Below are 19644 nucleotides of genomic sequence, written 5' to 3'. Positions count from 1 at the left end.
AAATCACAGCTCTTAGCTTTCACTCATTTCTTGACTATGGAAAAATAATAATAGCAATTCTTCCACTGCAAAGAACTCAGAAAGACCACAACAGTTCAAAATGTTTTTTGACACTATGCATTGAATAGTGTCAAAAAACACTTGAACTCTCTGGGTTTATCTTGAGAAGCATGTAGATGTTTGCACACCAAACAGTGTGCAAACACAGCACTTTTAAAAGGGTTGCACGGCATTTTAGGATGCCAGGACAACCTGGCTGAGGATCACTGATATAGATATTTTCATTTCCTTACGTACTAAGTTTACAGAACCTCAAGTTCAGTTATTCTTAATTTTGTTTTCATTCTAATCACAAGAACATCTATAGTCCCTTTAAAAAACCCAACCAAAGAGCATGTGTGCATGTGTATGCATATGTGTGCATGTGCGCGCGCGCGCACACACACACACACACACACATTATGAGGTACATTAAGAAAGAAAGAAGCAAGAATATGTTAAGGTTTCATTTCTAACCACTTCTGGGCAGCTACAGAATACCCAAGGCAAAAATAAAATCAGTGCCAAGCCTACAGAAAACACACAACTGACTGAAGATCAGACACAGCTGTCAGCGTGAGGTAATTGTACAAGGGCTGCCAAGCACATAGAAAAATCTTTGTATTAATCACATACTCATTGGCAGGGATTGCTTTGGGATTCTGGCCAAAGTCAAACAGTGAAGAGTAACGCGATACGGCACCTAAAGCTTGTACACAGCTGAATACACAAGGCTGGCACCAAGATCAGCTCATCAGCTATTTAATTACAAAGAGCAATACCTGGGAGGTAACAACCATAAAAATTTTGTTCAAGGTTGGGTGGTTTTTGACATATTAGCGGTCAAGATAAAAGCAGCTATAATAGATGGTGCAAAATTAAACTACTCCATTCTCTCATTCCTATTTTAATTTGTTAAAATAGTTAGAAAAACAAAATATCCTGCAAAAGTATATGGTAAAAAACCAAATTTCATTGCTATCTATTTAACAAGCTGAGTGATCTAAGGAGTCTTTAGAGAATTGCTTTCAGTGTAAATTGTACCTTTTCTGTCTTTGAAGAAATACAGACAGTATTCCAAAAAGTATATGATTAAAATACTTCATGGGAACAACGATGTGGGGTGGGAAGGAAAACGGAAGGGGAGGAATATGACAATCATACATGGTATTACTTCTTTTTCCTCTTCCCTTTCTTCATTTTTTCCTTTCCCTTTGTCCTGTTCTCATACTTAGATTCTTTTTTACTATTTCTGATTAAAATGATCTCTGTGTGCAAAGTGATTTTTTGCCACAAAAACCTCTATGAAGTCAATAATACGCATGGATTAAGAGAAATAAGTATGGATTCAAAATTAAAAGAAAATAAATGCCAACTTCCCCTTGCCCTCAGCCTTGTCAAGGTATGACAACACAAAATAATCTGTTATTTCACATTTCTAATACAAGCAGCAAGTAGGGTAAGACTGAGCCTTGCCACCCTTGGTTCTATTCAAACACATTATGCCACACAGTGTCTGAAGGAGCTTACAAAACTTGAAAAAAACAGCCTTGAAGGTGGTAGTGATATCGTAAGCTCATACAGCAAGTCAGTGGCAAGGAGAAAAATAGAATCTCAGTCTCTTGATTACTACTCTAGTTCTTTGCTCACAGGAAAACACTGCTTCCCCGACAATCACTGTGCCAGTTAAATCAGCATACTTAAATCTATATTTAATCACCCAAAATTACTGGGTAAGAAATTTGATTTCTAATGCTTCCATGCACAAATTTATAATCTTGCTACACTACCTTTTTTCTATAGATCCTAGTACTGAGGTGAACAGAGAGAATACCTACTGGTTTCATATTCAAACCAAGCAGTGCACTAAGTCAAAATTATCAACCAGTGAACAAAAGTGGGAAGTGTTATGAAAAGGATATGGGTGAAAAGAGAAATTAATAAAGTGAGAGTGCTGATTTTTTCCTGAAATTATATAAAAACACTTCTTTTAGAACTGTGACCTAATCCTAGGAAATTATTACTAGTCAAATTTAAACTAAAACCAACACAAAGGCACACTGTTGTAACTCTTAAGAACCATACTATTTCTTGAGATTAACTGGAGACGCCTACAAGTGCTAGTTTAGACATAGGCATGATATATTGAATATTAAAAAATCCTCACTGATATAAAGATTTATTGAATGCTAGTCCATTTCCAAATATCCCATATGCAAAATTACTATATTCACTAGTAAAGGCAACTAGTGCTCTGGTACATGAAATTGAAAGTGAGATATTTAAAGATGAGAGAGCTCAGTTGGTGACAAACAACTGAAAAGCAGCAACAAGAATCAGGAACACAAAAGATTTTCCCCAAAAATTTAAGATACAGAAAAAATGGACACTAACTACATACTGCCTCAAATGTTGCATTTTCAGAAACTGGAAATCCATGTATCTATACAGAATGGAAAGAATAAATGTCTTAAGTGCAAAATAAACTGAAATTCAGAATGAAAAAAACTGAAGTCATCCAAAAAACATACAGAATTTAGAGAATATTCATCTGACTTCTTTAAACTGTAATACAATAATTTTTAAATGCTGTTTAGTTAGAAAAATATCTTCCTTTTGAGAATCCTGAAGCACTTACAGGTGTTAATGAGCTAAACTTAATTGCACAGGGAAAATGAGGCAAGAAATGAGGCATCTCACAAAGTATGTTGCAGGAGAGGATACACACCAAAATCGCCTGACTCCCCATACATCTTTGTATGCAGTATACCTGCCAACCATGTAGGTACTCCTAGGTAGTCATTGAGATATCAGGGCAATAGTTTCATGTTGTACCTTCAGATAGATGTGCCTATGCCTTGCTCATAATGTCATGTCCTTTCTGAATATCTAAAATTGGTTTATAGGTAAAGTAACTTACTAAAACATTTCAATAAAAATATTTTTAAAATCTAGAACTGTATGACTTGAAGATGATCTTTAGGATCAATCATTTCAATACATAGTCACTGAACAGACAGAGCACAATTTAATAATATCTCCTCAACATTAAGGAAGCAGCACTATCAGATAATACTGGTTTTTAATGCATTCACACTTCAGACACAAAAGCTGTCTCTCCTCTACACTTTTAGCTGGACAAGGGATTCTGTACACTTGGAACAGATCAACTCTGTAAGTACCTCCATTTTAAGACTTTTGCATGCTTAAAAAATAGGCACTTTTGCCCATGATGATCCAAGTAGAAGAGTTGAGTGTCTCCAAACAACAATCCAAAATGGCTATGTGCTGCGAAGGGAGGTAACAAGAGCCAGTGCCTGGAAAAAACTTAACATGTCTGCATTTCACCTACCTTTCTGCAGAGTTTGGTAATCTAACTTGAACTGCCCATTAAGCACATCCATCTCTTTATGATCCAGAATGCCAAGGCCCTCTTCTGAGGGTAGGCAGCTGATTGACTGATGGTATCAAGACTCATTTTGTATATGATATCCAACTAATGGCAACATTCACCTAGGAAAACCTGAGTTCTATGTTTGCCTCAGCCTGGAGGTTCAAAAACAAGTTCCTATTTCCCAGGAGAGAGCCCTAATCACCAGGCTATAAAATAACCTTGCAGCTAGGATTATTTTTTAAATTTCTGTTATTAACCAGCATCTGTCGGGTTTTAATGGTCTCACGCTGAGGGCTTAAATCCCAAGTCTCCACTTCTTGAGTGACTGCTTTAACTATTATCTGTTTTGCATAAGGTAAGCACTTGCACAAGACCACCCTCTCCAGTCCTTCCAATGTGTTTTTTTTTCACAGTGGCAGTGGGCTTCAGGCTTTTCAATTAACTTGATGTTGGAGTGAGTTAGGACCTGGCACACATGCATTAAATGGTGGGCTGGAATCTGATTTCTGATCCCAAAAATCGCACTGCCTGCTATACTACCTATGAAATGTTGGGATCAGGCATCAAATTCCAATTTTGTCATTACTACATTCCAGTGCAAGGGGAGCAAGCAATCATGATTTAGGCTTCCCCAAAACTAGCAAACTGAAAAGCAGGTGCCTACAGCCTGGGCTGAAACAGTATGGTCCTGGGTGGCAATGACAATCAACTGATGTTTGGTTCCTATCCCAGAACTGCACTGGAGAGAGTTTAAAACCCCAGTGATGGGTGAGGCTGGCACCAACAATCAGGTGATTGTCAGTCGCAGCCATATACCATACTGGAGCCAGTACCAGAACGTGCTTCGCTCCTCAGCTCCCACCAGAGCCATGAGGCAAGTCCAGCACTGTGTTGGGTCACAGGGCTTCCTATGACTCAGCCCCCAGCTCAGCTGATGAATTTCTTTTCGCTACACACCCTGAAAACAGCAGGGTTCAGCACCATGCAGGACTGGCTTGCATGACTGTCGGCTTAACCACACGGGGGGAGCTGTCAGCCAACCCCCTCCATGCAACCAGCATCAGGCTGCCTGGCAAAGCAACCCTTTCAACTGAACCACGTGTTCAATTTAAGACATGATAGAAATGGCCTAAAAACATTACTCATATTTTGTGGAATATTTTTGTGGCTGGTTTCCCATTTTCTTGCTTCATTAATTGCCTGAATTTATGGCAGGGTTACGATTTATGGTATTATTAACAGGTTAATTGTATCCTAAGTGTAGTGTTTGCCAAGCTCCTTAGATACACACAGTGCATCTGACTGACTGGAGTTAGGTGTTTAGGCATCTCCTCAAGTCCAGTCTACATCACTACAGAATTAAGATGGGAGTTAATGGGCCACGCTGCTCTGAGTACATCACTTCTAAACATATGCAGAGACTGGAGCATAGCCATCTACATATCTCTTTCTGACAAAATATGAGTGCCAAATAAATTTAGGCATTTAAGGGGCTCTCTAGTTACTGAAACAAGGTTGATCTGGATCTTTTTGTGACTTAGGTGATAAATCCACCTAAGTCCCTTTTAGGTGCCTGGTTTCCCAATCTGGACCTGGGCCTTATGGCCCAAATGCTTATGTAGCGCAGCTGTGTAGCTGCTAAACACTGGGCACAGTCCAGCCAGAACTGGATGAATTTCAAGGGTGGAATAAAGTGATTCCTGTACACTAGGACATGCCCACCTATTTTTGCACTGACTAAACTCCCACTGAAGCCAATTAGCATTTTTTCCTAATACCTCTCTCAGTGCAATTAGTTATTTGCTATTCAAATTAGAGGAGGAAGAATTACTTATGGTTAATGCCTAAAGAATTTACACTCTAAAACACACATGTGGATGACAGCATACAAGAACAGTACCTAATTCTTCCTAAGATTAGTTCCCAAAGAAGGTGAGGATTTACAAACTAACCAGGGGCAGCAGCCAAAGTGGCAGGAATGCTGAGCTGCTCTAGCTGTTTACTTCAGCTTTTATTTCAAAGGGAACCTCTTTTCCATTCAAATGTGTAGCACTACTGATAAGATCCAGTAGAGTAGAGAAGCAGAGACCTTTGAAGTAAAAACAGCAGCAATCAGCTGAGTAGTTTATCCCTAATTTGGCAATCTGCTTCAAATGAAGTGGGTTGCAAACCATCTCAATATGACATATCTGAGTTCTACCATATTCAGCATTTTATAAAGCGTTTTTTTATCTTGGTCTGCAGCAGGCCCCAAAAGTGAGCACTGGGGACCAGTCTGGAAAAGCCTCAGAGACAAACATAAGACTCCAAAGTCCATTAAAGGATCCAGGTGGACAGAGTGCTCAGTCCCATCCTCCATAAGAACCACCATCCACCCACTAGAGATGTGTCTTTTATGGATTTAGCAATCTCCTTGCAGATTGTGCAAGGTAGGAGCTATACTATTTTTTCCTATGCTCATATCAGACTACTAAAGACTATTGTTCACTTAAATCTATAAATGATCACTGTCTACAATTAATAGTGAAACCTAATGTAAATATGTGCTTCTGTTTTCTCTTTATTCAGAGTACCCACAGAGGCCCAGAGGGAAGATACCCGTCTATCTGACAACAGCATCTAGTTCAGCAGAAAGAATAATGCCCCTCATTAAATCTTGAACATGACTGGTGGTGATGCTAGATCAGATGGAGAGAAAGCAAGAGAAGGTGTGATTCAACAGCCCAGTGAGGAAGGTATCTTCCTGGAAGGTATAAGTCTTCTCATCACAGGTGGCAGAACAGTTTATTGCTTTTTTATTAAACAGTCATTGGTTATAACCTGGTACAAGGAACCAGAACTTAGGGTGAAGTGGTTTTGCAGCAGCTAGAGTAGGATTAATCTGGATGACTTTTTGAGACTTGGACAGCTACATTTTGCCTAAGTCCTGTTTAGACACTTAGAACACTCTCCAGCCTTTAGCCACTCTCCAGCACTCTCTCAGCACTCTCCAGCCTTTAGCCGTGGGGCTTCAGCAACAGGGGTTTCTACTATGCTGTGGCACCTCCAATTTCCCCAGTCTGTGGTGCGTAGAAGCTGCAGCAATGGAGGAATACCTCCTCTGAGCCAGAACAGGGGGAACTGGCAGCAGTGGGTGTTTCCCCAGTACCACAGTGGGGAGCCTTGTGGCAGTAGTAGCCAGGTCCTAGCACCCACCTGCCCATCTCTGATCAAAGCTGAGTCATTTCAGGCCACAGCCTAAAACGGTTGCTGACTGCTGACCTAGAAGGTTGATTTGCATCTGTTCCTTAATGTAATAAAAAGATGCAGGGATATTTTTGTCTTGTTTATTTATTTTTTCAGGTAACATTGTCAGGCTTAAGGAACTTTTGTTCATAACTATTTATTCCAGATAACGTACCTGTTAATGTTTTTTCTTTTCTTAGGAGAACACAGAAAAACATCTAAGGTTGTTGCTTTGCAGAGATGAGATAATGTGAAGAGATCAGGTTCTTTAGGTCTGAATCTGAACTCTCTTATGGGACGCATGTGACATGATTAAGTAGGGATTAATTTTTTTGCCTGTGTATGGTTGTCTGTAACCTCTTTGCTTCTTCATATTGTTTTGCTTGGTAATGATCTGAATAGCTCCCCATTTTCCTTTGAGTTTGATTTGAAATCTTTTCTGTCTCTTGTAAAGGTGTGGGATGCTCCACTATCCAGCATATATGAAATACTGATAGTATGCATCCACCACTGAAAGCCCCTACCATTTTATACCTAAGTCTAGGTCATTTTGACATAAAAATGACTTGTGTGAAATTAAACACGAAAGGAGAATGGTGTACCAGTCTATGAAATAATACTTTGACTGATGTTAAAATACAGAACTACAGAAATCTTTTTCTGCAGATGTGAAAAGAAACCAAAACAATGTTGTCTGCAAAGTTCTTCACTATTTCAGATGAAACAGAGCCCCAGGAATTCAGCTTCCCTTAACTTGGAAGTTCTTCCAAGTTACTGTATCTTTCAAATTGCCAAAGTAACTCTTTATACTGAAGAACTTGCAGTTCCTTCTCTCCCTCTAATCTTAGGATTTGGGTAAAAAATTATTAGTAATTACAGAGACATACAGAGCAGCATACAGAGGAGTAATGGACTGTAGATCATACTTTGGGTAGAATTAACAAGAATCTTTTTTACGTATCTGATACCTAGATACTGTGGTGAATTACATACTATGCTGAAATACAGGCCAACAGCTATATAAAGGCTAAAATGTCCAAAACTGCTCAAGTAATTCAAGTCTGTCTCCTAACTCCTACCTGACAGAACTTGGACATGAAAAGCTTACATTGCACTGACCTGCAGTAAGGCTTTGACCTATGAAGGAAAATGGATCTTAGTCTTCTAAGTCACATGGGAGCTTGTAACAATTCATCCAATATGCTCAGATAAGAAATCATTTAAATCAGTACTTTCAATTTTGTATTTAGCTACATTATAAGAATTATACTTGTTATGTCAAAATTTCCCTTTTCTAATAAGCCAAACCAAGGTATCGAGTGTTTGTTTTCAAAACAATCAGTTCTCTTTGATACCACAGAGAAATTTTTATTTTTGTTTTTATATTCAGTAATACAAAGTCTTCCAAAGTAGCTTCCTTCCTAGAAATCTATTCAATCTATATAAAAAAAATCAAGCTTAAAAGGAATTCTTATACAAGTTTTATCAGAAATATTTTACAGCCCAGAATCTGAAATAGTTGCAAATTTAAAATGAAAACCAATGAAGCCATGCCAATTTATACCAGACAAGGATCTGACCCATGGTTCACTCAACCACAAAAATAATAAAATCTCTCATTCTTGACTCCCTTATAAAACTTCTTTGTTAATATCATATGTGATTATAACAAATCTGTAACAAATGGAGTTACAGTTTGACCAAAACCAAGAAATTAAATACTGATTTTCTGATCTCTGAAATCTTAGGGATTTCAAATTATAAAAGGATAACAGAATTTTATATACTCTTGGTCCTAAAAATTAAGTAATACCTGGCTATTTAAAATCTATACTTCATTGTGTGGGATATTTATTATACATGCAATTAGGAGTGCAAGATTTGGTTATGTAAGACATACAAATGCATGCATACATTTTCCAAGAAAACATGAGAAGAGAACACATGTTAAGTAACCTTTAGCATTCTTAAAAATTTAGCACTTAAAAAAGGTGAAACTGAAATCTGATAAATATTTCATGGGGCAGATCCCTCACTGTTCACAGTTAAATAGAGAAAAGGCTCTGATTTGACTCTTTTTTCATCTAGTGTTTTCAGGAGGAAAACTAACAAAACAAAACAATTTATTAGCTTCATTTCTGGGTTGCTGGGAAGTTTCTATATCCTGAATGGAAGCAGCGGCTAGGGCAGTGGTAATGGCCAGGCCAGCAGTGGTGGTGGCTGTTACTCTTACAGTTGGCACTTGAGTTGGTGCCACAGTCACTCACACTCTCTCATGTTACTGTTGCAAGGTCTTTGGAGCAGAACTTAAGCTGATTTATATTTATAAATCATTATATAATGCAAAACACATTCAAAATAAGAATGTTATTAAGTGGACCTGTTTTAAGGACTGGACTTAATGCCTGGGAGGCGCTTTCAATTCCTATGCTCATATGCTCCTATGTTTTGCCTAAGTTCTGTGTCATCCAGCAATGTGTCAAAACCTAGCTCTGTTTCTAAGGCTTTGTAAAAAAGGGAAGGACCACTTAAATCCACTCTCCATAGCAACAGCTACAGCTTTAAAGTTGAAACAGGTTCTCTGAGTCTGCAGTGCATTCATTTTAAGAATCCTATAAATGTATTTGCATTCTTTTACTGAAAATATAGTTTATATGAAAATAAGTATATTTTTCCACAAATTATTTAAACCTGGCTCCTAATAATTTCCAATACTGAATTTAAGCGCTCTGTAAGTCACTGTTCATTGTGGAAAAACTGATTTTCCCCAGATATATGTGACAGAAAAAACTGCAAATGCAAATTAAATCCAGGATTTAAAGTCCTTTTTGTTCTGCTCATTCATAAAAAAACACCACTTCATTTATAACACTGGTCACTTCATGGGGGAGATGGTAAGAAAGCCACAAGCTACAAAACTGTAAAACTTAATAAGAATATTATTTTTTTAGGGTGCAAAATACTTTGTATGTATTTGTATTAAAATGTGGGTTTTTTGATCTTGCAAATTCACTGAAATGTGCCCCTATACATCAATATTTAGGGAGGTTCTGGAAAATAAATCAAACTGTTCTTTTGCTTGAAAGACTATTTATATGTTCATAAGATCATAGGAAAACAGGCGTGTGTGTTATTGTGGTATCAATGATGGCTGCTTTAAGAAAATGACTACAGAATATCTTTGAAAATACAGGAAAATACCTGTAATACTTACATTTTGCCTAGCTTCCTTCTAAGCCTCTGGTTTATAAAACCTTTAAAATAGTGAAAACCCTTTCTGTGTTTCAACAAAATGCAATAAGTGGGATTTATGTATTTGTTGAATGTTTATTTAAAGAACCACTTGGCGCATTCAGTTTTGAGATCCTTTTTGTGTCCTGCATCCAATATATTTAAAACCTCTTTCCTTTAGCTTTCACAAATTTATTGAAATTCTTTAAACAAACTGTGCTTTCTTTTGCATCCTTTTCATTTCCTTTAATTTTATTTATGAGCTTTTAAAAAGTTAGATGTTAACAAGTGTAGCCAAAGATTATATTTAGCTGGATTAAGAGTCCCAAGGCTCTTGTTCCCTTGCAAAAAAGTCTGCAGCATACATAATCAGTATATGTGCAATTATTCAGATGTTGATAATACCTAGTTACACATGTTCAATGTTGAAGCTTTATATATTTTTTTGTAACTTCTCCAAGAATTACTTGTTGAAAAGGTACTCTTCACAACTGCTAAGCCTCTGCTGTTTATCAGTGTGGCATATATCCCCTTCTTTCTAACCTAACGACTTGATTCTAGAAACCCCAAATATCAGGGTAGTGTTTACTACATAGAAAATATTACCACTATGTGAATGGAGGCTTTAAATCACTAACAAAACAGACATGGCATTTGGGGCAGATTGATCCAAGTGTCCCTTGTCCCTGAAATGAATAAAAATTAACTTGAATTAGCCATGAGAATTAGCAATGTCCTGGGAAAAAGTGTTCTTAAAGTGGGACAATGGGCTTGTACATCTAGGATCCCAGGATACAAGGCTTTTGCTGTCCCAAGAGAAACCCTTAGTATTACTGTGACTACTTATAGTACTATAGCCATAAGACTTTCCAGGATTAGTTCCTATTTTAAACTACAAAATAATTATGAATAATTATCTCCGCAGCAACAGCGATTTTGGTGATGCTTGAGTTCTGATAACAACAGATATGGTAGAAATGCAACTCGCTGGCAATGCATTTCTTTTTGTATGCATAAGGAAATATATAATCGTAGAAAATTAGAGTTGCAAAGGACCTCAGGAGGTCATCTAGTCCAACACCTTGCTCAAAGCAGGACCATCCCCAACTAGATTATCCCAGCCAAGGCTTTATCTAGCTGGGTCTTACAAACCTCTAAAGATGGAAATTCCACAACCTCTGTGCGTAACCTGTTTCAGTGCTTTACTGCTCTCCTCACGAGAAAGTTTTTCATAATATCTAATCTAAACTCCTCTTGCTACAACTTGAGACCATTGCTGCTTGTTCTGTCATCTGCCACCACCGAGAACAACCTAGCTCCATCGTCTTTGGAATCACCCTTTGGCTAGCTGAAGGCTGCTATTAAATCCTTCTTCAGTCTTTTATTCTCCAGACTAAGCTTACTTTTCTCAGCCTCTCCTCAGAAGTCATGTGCCCCAGCCCTCTAACCATTTTCATTAACCCCTGCTGGACTCTCTCCAATTTTTCCACATACTTTCTGTAGTGGGATGGCCCAAAGCTGGACAGAGAATTCTAGATGTGGTTTCACCAGTGCTGAATACAGGGAAAGAAACACTTTCCTCAATCTACTAACAAGACTCCTACTAATGCAGCCCAGTATGTCATTAGCTTTCTTCTCAACAAGGGTATAATGTAGGCTGTTGTCTTTAAAGACCTATTAATGGAAGCTAATGAGCAGTTCCATACCATGAAATTTCATTCACATTTCCCCTCCTCTTGTTTATCTAGTTTTAGTCCATGGTCAAGGGCTTACTGCCTGGCTCATTTACTTAGAGATGCATGGAAATGAGAAATAGGAATGCTCCCCAAAGTTTCAGTATAGATGCTGATCTCATTTGCTGAGGTCACTTCTGCCTAATGCCAATCAGAAAATGTCCTGATGATTTGCCATAATGGATCATTATGCAAATATTTTATTTAAAAGGTCTACAGTAAACTGTAACAATCCTACTGTACTGTAGTTACTGTCTATTTTTGAGAACAACTGACTCTATCAGACATGGTAACAGTGAAGATAAAACACAAAAGTAATCAAATGTACAAATCCCTCAATTTATCTATCCATACAAAATTATTTGTATCAATGACCAATTCTACTGAGTTGAGGGAGATTAGTTCAGACTTTCAAAGAGCTGCCAAGACATTCCTTATTAACTAACTTCCTAACCATTGGCTATAATGTTAACTGAACAGGAACTCAAAATTACTACTTAGTTTCTGTAGCTGTGTGTAAACTAGAGCTAAATTCCTCAAGGATCAGGTCCAAAACTTTTACCAGAAATAATGGAGATGCAGTCCTATTCCTATAATTCTTGGCTACTTGCAAGAGGGTCTAAATCTACATTATAGTCACAATCCAGGCAACTTCATGTCCTGCAGTCCAAAAGAGATTTAAAATTAATTCTTCAACAGTTGTTGTTGAGAGATACTTGTCTTACATTCTCATGTACAAAATTTACTGAGGTGGACCAGATGGAACCAGGAGATAGGATCATCTCTCTGACTAGGAAGACAGATGACACAGAGCTTAAATTATGTGAAAAGCTGTCATCATTACAGATATATTATGAAACACAGACAGCCACTAATCCTACTAGTTTGGGAGGTTCTTTGACCTTGGAATCATGGTGGTTCGGTAATCAGCCAACATCTCTATCTCCTGATGATCCACTCCCTAGGCCAATGAAGCACAAGTTACATCCAAAAAGGAGAATTTCTCATCCTGCAAATACCACAGTTAGTTAATTCTTAGTGACCTCAAGTAAAACAACCTTTGGCATTAGATAAAAGCAACTGCCAAATGATATGCAAATCTCTCAAGCTATGACAACGATCAGTCCACAGTAGCTCTTGCTGGGGATGGCACATCTAAATTCAACCAAACTTATGCCAATACCTATCTGTATTTACTAAAGGAACATGTTACTGCTGGCAGAAGGAATGGATAGGTATTTCTCAGAGTGGCAGCTTGTAAGCTGTCAAACCCAGCAATAACAGCTAATCTACCACACCATCAATTTTTAAATGGTAGTCCCAATTCATCCTGCAGTGCATGAAACCTAGTTAGTATAGTGGTGTGGCTCTGTAAACCTACATGGGCTCCACTTTGTCATATTCATCAGAAATATGTTCCTGCAAGAGCAAACAGTGACTGCTGATGTAATTTCCTTCTCCTTGTCACCAGTCTCCTGGGCTCAGAAAGGGTATCATTAAACTAAAGAAACAGGTGCAGTCTGAAACAAAGTCAGCTAAGGTAGTTAACTGATTTGGAAAAACCTTATTTTCCTAAAATATACAAGGTCCCAAGAGCTTATCAATGCTACATATTCATTTTTTTAAACTTCTATTGCCAGTATCATGGAACTAAAACCATTTTAGAAAAAGGTTCAGGACATATGATATAAATTATAATTTGGCACATTGTGGAGGAACTAATAAATTGCACTATGATTTGTCTCATAGAAAGGGTAACAGTAGACTCAAAGGATGGTACAGTCATGACTCCCTGGCACGTGGAAGTCAGTGCATAGCAGAAGTGGAAAAAAATATTTCTCATTCACTCCCCTTAAGAAAGCTTGTATTCTTGGGAGTGCATATGTGTCTGCATTCCCTAAAAACAGGAACTGAGACTGGCTATGGTGCCAGTCCTCTACCGTAGACCCCCAAAGATAATGTGGTCCTTTGGGGCAAGTGTAGCAACTACAGTTGTAATACTATGATAACTATTTTTGCAGTAATGTTCAGAATTCAACAGATTTTTCAGAGCATGATTGAAATTACTAGCATGTTCTTTCACAGGAGAAAATTGTGATGTTTTCCTTCTTTTTCATAAGGAGCTCTTCATTAGTAAAATTTACATCCTTCAAGCTGCAAGAAATTAAACAACTAGGTATTCTAACATACAATTTAGCTTCATTTATCTGCGAAAGTGCAGTGTCTCCTGTATCTCCTATCTCTGTGCACCTGTATTTGTTTATGTTTGCACTTCCAATAAAACATCACACCTGCTCTTTTGGCTGTGGTTGGGCAGCATTTGTATCTTAAGACTTTAAGCTGTCTGAAAAGAATGCACACCTACAGAAAAAAAACAGGAGTTTTTGCCTTCTTTTCAATAATAAGTTACCTAATTTGGAGGCCTAAAAACATGATAGCAGGGCTTGAAAAATTCAATTGATGCCTATTACTCTGAGGGCCAAATCTAACCATTTCTCAGTGATTGTTTTTCTATTAACTACATATATAATAATATACCTCTCTTTTCACTGTCTTTTTTTCTCCTAGTAATTTGAAGTACTTTGGAATAATCTGCATTGACCTGCCATGGGCTTTGCTGAAATTGCTGTATACGGATGTAAAGAATATGTTAAAAATGTGAATTAAATATAGTGATACCTGCCTTACTCTGTAGATAACCTGGAACAATAACTAAGTCTAGTGTAAAATATCCTACTCCTTTCATCTTTACATGGTGTTATTATGCAAGCTTGATGACAACTTAAATGTTGGCATTTTTTTCTCTACTAATCAATTTATAGGTATTTACCACTTTTGGGTGCCCTCTACACATTACAGGTATCATGCAATTAACTGGTTAATTGCACAATTACCTTAAGACCAGCTACATGTGCAAAGTATTTATTCACAATAAAAAAACTCCAGTGAGTTATAAAATTAGACCTTGAAAAAATTGTACTAACTTTATAGCTTGAGCTTTAATGTGCACTTGCAGCGAAGTCTTCCCTGCAGCTGTGAGCCCCATCAGCTGACAGGCTCCCAGCTGCAGGAGTGCACCATGCCCAGCATGAAAACCTTGGGCCCACGGGATCATGATAACCACAATCCCCAAGGCTCAGGATGGGGGTAAAACCTCCCCAGGCGCAACCAGGACCAAGCATCCCATCAGGCATGCGACTCTCAGTTCTGGTTGTGCATGGACCCCATGGCTGGAAACCCCATCAGCAAAGGGGGCTCCCTACCACAGGAGCTTAATTCTTGCCAGAAATAAAAAAGAAAAATAGCTCCCAAAATAAAACTTTTCATTCAGTGTGAAGTAACAGTCAGAAAACATTCAGTTTTGCTCTCCACAAAAATCTGTTGTACATGTACTGTTCTACAACAATTCTGCCAATGTCCCAGAATGCTATGCTGATGAGTGCTTTTTAAAGTATTAAGCTTAAATTTAAAGGGCACAACTCAGCATACATATAAGTTGTGTGCATGTAGCCAAGGGTAAAATCTGGCACAAAATATTTCAGAAAGATGAAAACATATTGCCCAACCCCTTCCCCCGCTACACACACACATTTTATGAGTGAAGTAATGGAATAAAAAGAGCTGTATTTGTAACCACATAAAACCTTCTGCATTAATACCCCTAATTTCAGTGAGAATATTGGAAATACTGGCAAAACAGGAAAGCTACAGGGCATCTGCATAAAGTGAGTGAACCACATAATGTAATTAAAACCAGTAATAAATAAGCTACTAGAAAGGAACAGAAACAAGGTAGTTATTAATTAAAAGGGTATAATGTTCTCAACTTGCAAGCTAGCAGCCTCAGCTTTGATTTAGAAGAGTTACAGTACCTTTTTGGTTTTCATACTGTTCTGACAACAGATGGTAGCAGCAGCCCACACTACAAACTGCCTTGATTTCAGGCGTAGCAGTAAAAATTCGCAGTGTATTTGGAGCAAGATCTCCACATGTATGTAGACCCACCATTATGCAGTCCTAAAAATAAAATAAAAACAAATAAAAATACTTCTTTTCAACGGAGCGAGAGGGAAACAACAAGAACAGTTCAACCAGATATGCTGCAAATAGTTAAACTGCTGTAAGTTTTTAATATATAAGCTCATGAGGACTCCTGGTGTCCTATTCTGGAAATTTTTGCAGAATACTGTGAACACTTGAGTACTAATAAAATGTGAACCTCCTTCCTTTCAAATACCACCAAGGAATGAAAGTGTTCTTCGCTTTGTTGGAGTTGTGGAGATACTCTTATTTGTACTTTCTTTGACTAGGAGAAATCAAAGTCCAACACCCGTAACTGACTCTGAGTCAGTTGTCTGGTTATTCAGAGAACAATACTGGCCATTTTCCTTTGACCATTTTCCTTCTCAACATTATTATTATTTTTTTCTTTACTTTTAGATTTTTACTTAGTAATTCCTACTTTAACATATTTCAAACTACCCATGACAATCCTACAGCTTATCAATGCCTGAATAGATATGCGCTGTGCTTTCTAACTAAAATAGAAAACAGCAAGTAATTTGAGGCAGAATATGTATACTGTACTTTTAAAAATATGATTTTTATTGTGAGGTACATTTTCTCTGTAAGAACCCATACTGGAAATGAACAGTCAATGGTCACATACAGGTGTTACATTTTTTCTAATGCATGAACTTCCATCTCTTACTGTTGTCCCTCCAATAAGCCTTTTGCCGTCTCACATTATCACTAAGCAGAAAGTATTACAAAGTTAATATCTAGTTTACAATTAGATAACACCCTCTCTCCCCTTCCATCTGTTTCTTCTGTGTGTTTCACTCCCTGTTTCAGCCTGTAAGAAGTTTCACCCAGCTTGCTCCATGCACTTGTTATCTAATGGCTGGCTAGGGGTACACACACACCTACTAACTTTCTGATAGTTAAACCAGCTTAACATTTTTAAGAAAACTTAACTGTCAGAGCATACACACGTGTATGGAGCAGAGTTGATTTCAATGCAGTACAAGATAATACACCTCGGAGGTATATTATCTGAGTCACATTAAGTAAGTTGACCTAGTTCACAAGATGGCTGCCATCATGTCAAGGAGCTGTACATGTGTAGGCACCAATGTGGCTTAAGTTGACTTGCTTAAATCAACTTAGTTAAGTCACCTTATTTTAAGTTGACTTAGTATATGTGTATGCACCCTAGATGTACACTTTGCGGTACTTTTTGCTCAGTGGTAATGCGAGATGGCAAAAGACTATAGGAGGGTCAATAGAAAGAGATGGAAGTTCATGCGCTGGAAAAAAACAGCATTTAAATATTTGTATTTAAAAAAAACTGGACAGATCGGAAAAACTGGACAGATTTATTTCAAAAGCAAGATAGTAGAAGGTGGCAACAAGATACAGCAGATATGAAAAATCTGTTAAAGTAATCTATAAATTCTGTCAGTTCAAAAGGCAAGTATCTATTCACTATCCTAGTACAATCAATTACACTTTTGTAACCCCACCAATTAAGGATCTCACCCATTTATCTGAGAGCAGATTCTGATTCTGTGACATAAGACCAGTACATCCACCCACTAGAATTCTGTAGCTCTAAAATATACATGCCTTTCCTTATAACTGCAATCCAGTATTTTTTCAATGAGTCAAATAATTTTGAAATTCCACCAAATAAATCAAAAATACTTCCATTTTCCCCTAAATATCCTCAGAACTTGGGAAGACTGCAAAAAGCACATATTGCTGCCTGTCACGGAGCCACGGAGGTGCCCCGTGATTGTAAGCGTGATTGGCAGAGCTGCCAATCACCCAGGCAGCTCAGGTGCCGGTTACCAGGGCAACCAGGTGGTCACATGGCCAGAAGGGGGCAGGGCCAGGCCGTTATAAACAGCTTAGGCCGGAGCCTGACACACAGTTCCCTTCTGGCTGCTGCAGGAGCAGGAGCTCTGCGGCTGAGCTGAGTGGCCAGAGTTAGTGGTCGCAGCCTTACCACTCTAACCGGCTGCGATGATGCGGGAACAAGATCACCCTGACGGAAGGTAGGATTGAGAGCCCTGGCGGGGCTTGGAGTTATTGTTAGGCATGTGGAGCCTCTGTTTATGTTGTAGCCAGAGGGCTTGAGTTAATGTTATAGTTTACACCGGAGGATCGGGTGAGGCTGTAGGGAGCGAGGAGGCCTCAGGGGAGCTCCCCCACAGCTTGGGGGTTCCCAGTGCCCAGTAGGGGCACAGTGCCAGGGGCACTAATGTCGGTGCAGCAGGACACCATACGGCGCCAGGGAGGCGCGGTGTGCGGGGTTATAGACCCCAGCCCATAAGGGCGGTGTTTGCCCTGTGGGGCAAACGGACCCAGCGAAGGGTCAAGGGAACAGGCACGGCGGCGAGCGCCGGTGCCCTAGCGCGAGGCGTGCGGTGTCAGCCCTAGAGAGGGCAAGGCCCCAGAGCGGGGTAGGGACAGAGCGCGAGGCGCTAGGCCCCAGCCCTAGAGAGGGCAAGGCCCCGGAGCGGGGCAGCAACAGGGCGCAGGGCGCGCAGTGTCAGCCCTAGAGAGGGCGAGGCCCCAGAGCAGGGCAGAGACAAGGCGCAAGGCGTGCGGTGTCAGCCCAGGGTGGGCAAAGCCCCAGAGGGGGCAACGCCCCAGAGCGGGGCAGAGACAGGGCGCGAGGCGTGCGGTGTCAGCCCTAGAGAGGGCGAGGCCCCAGAGCGGGGCAGAGACAAGGCGCGAGGCGCGCGGTGTCAGCCCAGGGTGGGCAAAGCCCCAGAGTGGGCTAGGCCCCAGAGGGGGCAAGGCCCAGAGGGGCGAAGTAGCCAGGGATAGCGAGCCACCCAAGGGCGCCGAGACTCGGGCGGCAATAGCGCCGGCCCAAGGGCGCCGAGACTAGGGTGGCGATAACGTCGGTAGGCTAGGGCGGCGGGAGCGAGCCGGCCCCAGGGGCGCCGAGGCTAGGGCGGCGGGAGCGAGCCGGCCCCAGGGGCGCCGAGGCAGAGCCGGCGATTAGCCAGACGCCGGCGAGAACCCGGACCCAGGGCGCGCCAGCATTAGGCGGCGCTAGGGAGCCGGACCCAGGGCGCGCCAGCAAGTAGCTGGGCGCCAGTAAGATAGGCCCAGGGCGCGGGGAACGGGCTAGAGATTGGAGCCCGACCCAAAGGGGCGCCAGGTGGGCGAGGAGCCCCGGGACCCGAGCGAAGGAGCGAAGGCACCCGAGGGGCGAGGGACTACACAAACGTCCCCCAGAACAGCTGCGAGGCTTGGGGCGTGCTGAGGGGGAGGTTTGGAGGCACGCATAGCCCTTAAGGCAGGACGCACATAGATACCCCAGTCTGGAATAGGGACAGGAACACCAATACCATCCACTAGGGAACTGGCAGCTTCCATAATATATCTATGTCATCAAAGTCGTGGCGGGCGAGATTCTGAGGGTGCTACGTCACCCTAACGTGACGGTAGGGGGCGCTAGGGGGTTCACGGCCGCCCCTAGCCGCCGCTCCCTCACACTGCCAATACCAACAATATCATACATTAGCATATATCATGCCCTCCTTAGGCCACATCTAGTGCTGTGCTAAGCAGCTGCATGACATCTATTTCATCGTGTAGTGTACACAGTCATTCTTAGCATTGTTCAGTGATAGTGTCACCATCTTTTTTCATCTTGTAAACGCCCAGGTGAACAACTAACTAAGAATTAGCTTTTGTGGAAACTGTGAACCCAACCCCAAGTATTTAGAAGTCTACTTCAACCAGGCTCATCTATAAGGATCATATACAAATAACTAAGAACAAACTTGCCATACGTAATAACATCATCTCAAAACTGCTGGTATGAGTTGAGGATGTGATTCTGAAGCTCTTAGAACACTGTTGCTGGCCCTTGCTTATTCAGCAGCTGAGTATTGTCTACCAGTTTGGGGAAGGAGCACTCATACCAGCCTCAGTGACTCTCAACTGAATAAGACACTGAGACTCATAACAAGTACTTGCAGATCCACTCCTGTTCCTTGG

At 40.3% G+C, this 19644-nt stretch overlaps 1 protein-coding gene across 1 annotated transcript in view; it reads right to left on the bottom strand.

The window, feature by feature from the left end:
* The window catches only part of METTL25 (methyltransferase like 25), a 138568-nt gene that overhangs the window by 51039 nt on the left and 67885 nt on the right, over positions 1-19644 (bottom strand). Inside the window, exon 5 of the mRNA XM_090042629.1 lies at positions 15495-15639. Within this exon, the coding sequence (XP_089898755.1) occupies positions 15495-15639 (145 nt within the window). The remainder of the gene's footprint in view (positions 1-15494; positions 15640-19644) is intronic.

The sequence above is a fragment of the Crocodylus siamensis genome, chromosome 4 (genome assembly GCF_052110815.1).
Source record: "Crocodylus siamensis isolate JL-2025a chromosome 4, ASM5211081v1, whole genome shotgun sequence".
In the NCBI taxonomy this organism is placed as follows: domain Eukaryota; kingdom Metazoa; phylum Chordata; order Crocodylia; family Crocodylidae; genus Crocodylus; species Crocodylus siamensis.
Note: the sequence above shows the minus strand (reverse complement) of the source record. Positions and strands in the feature narration are given on the sequence as shown.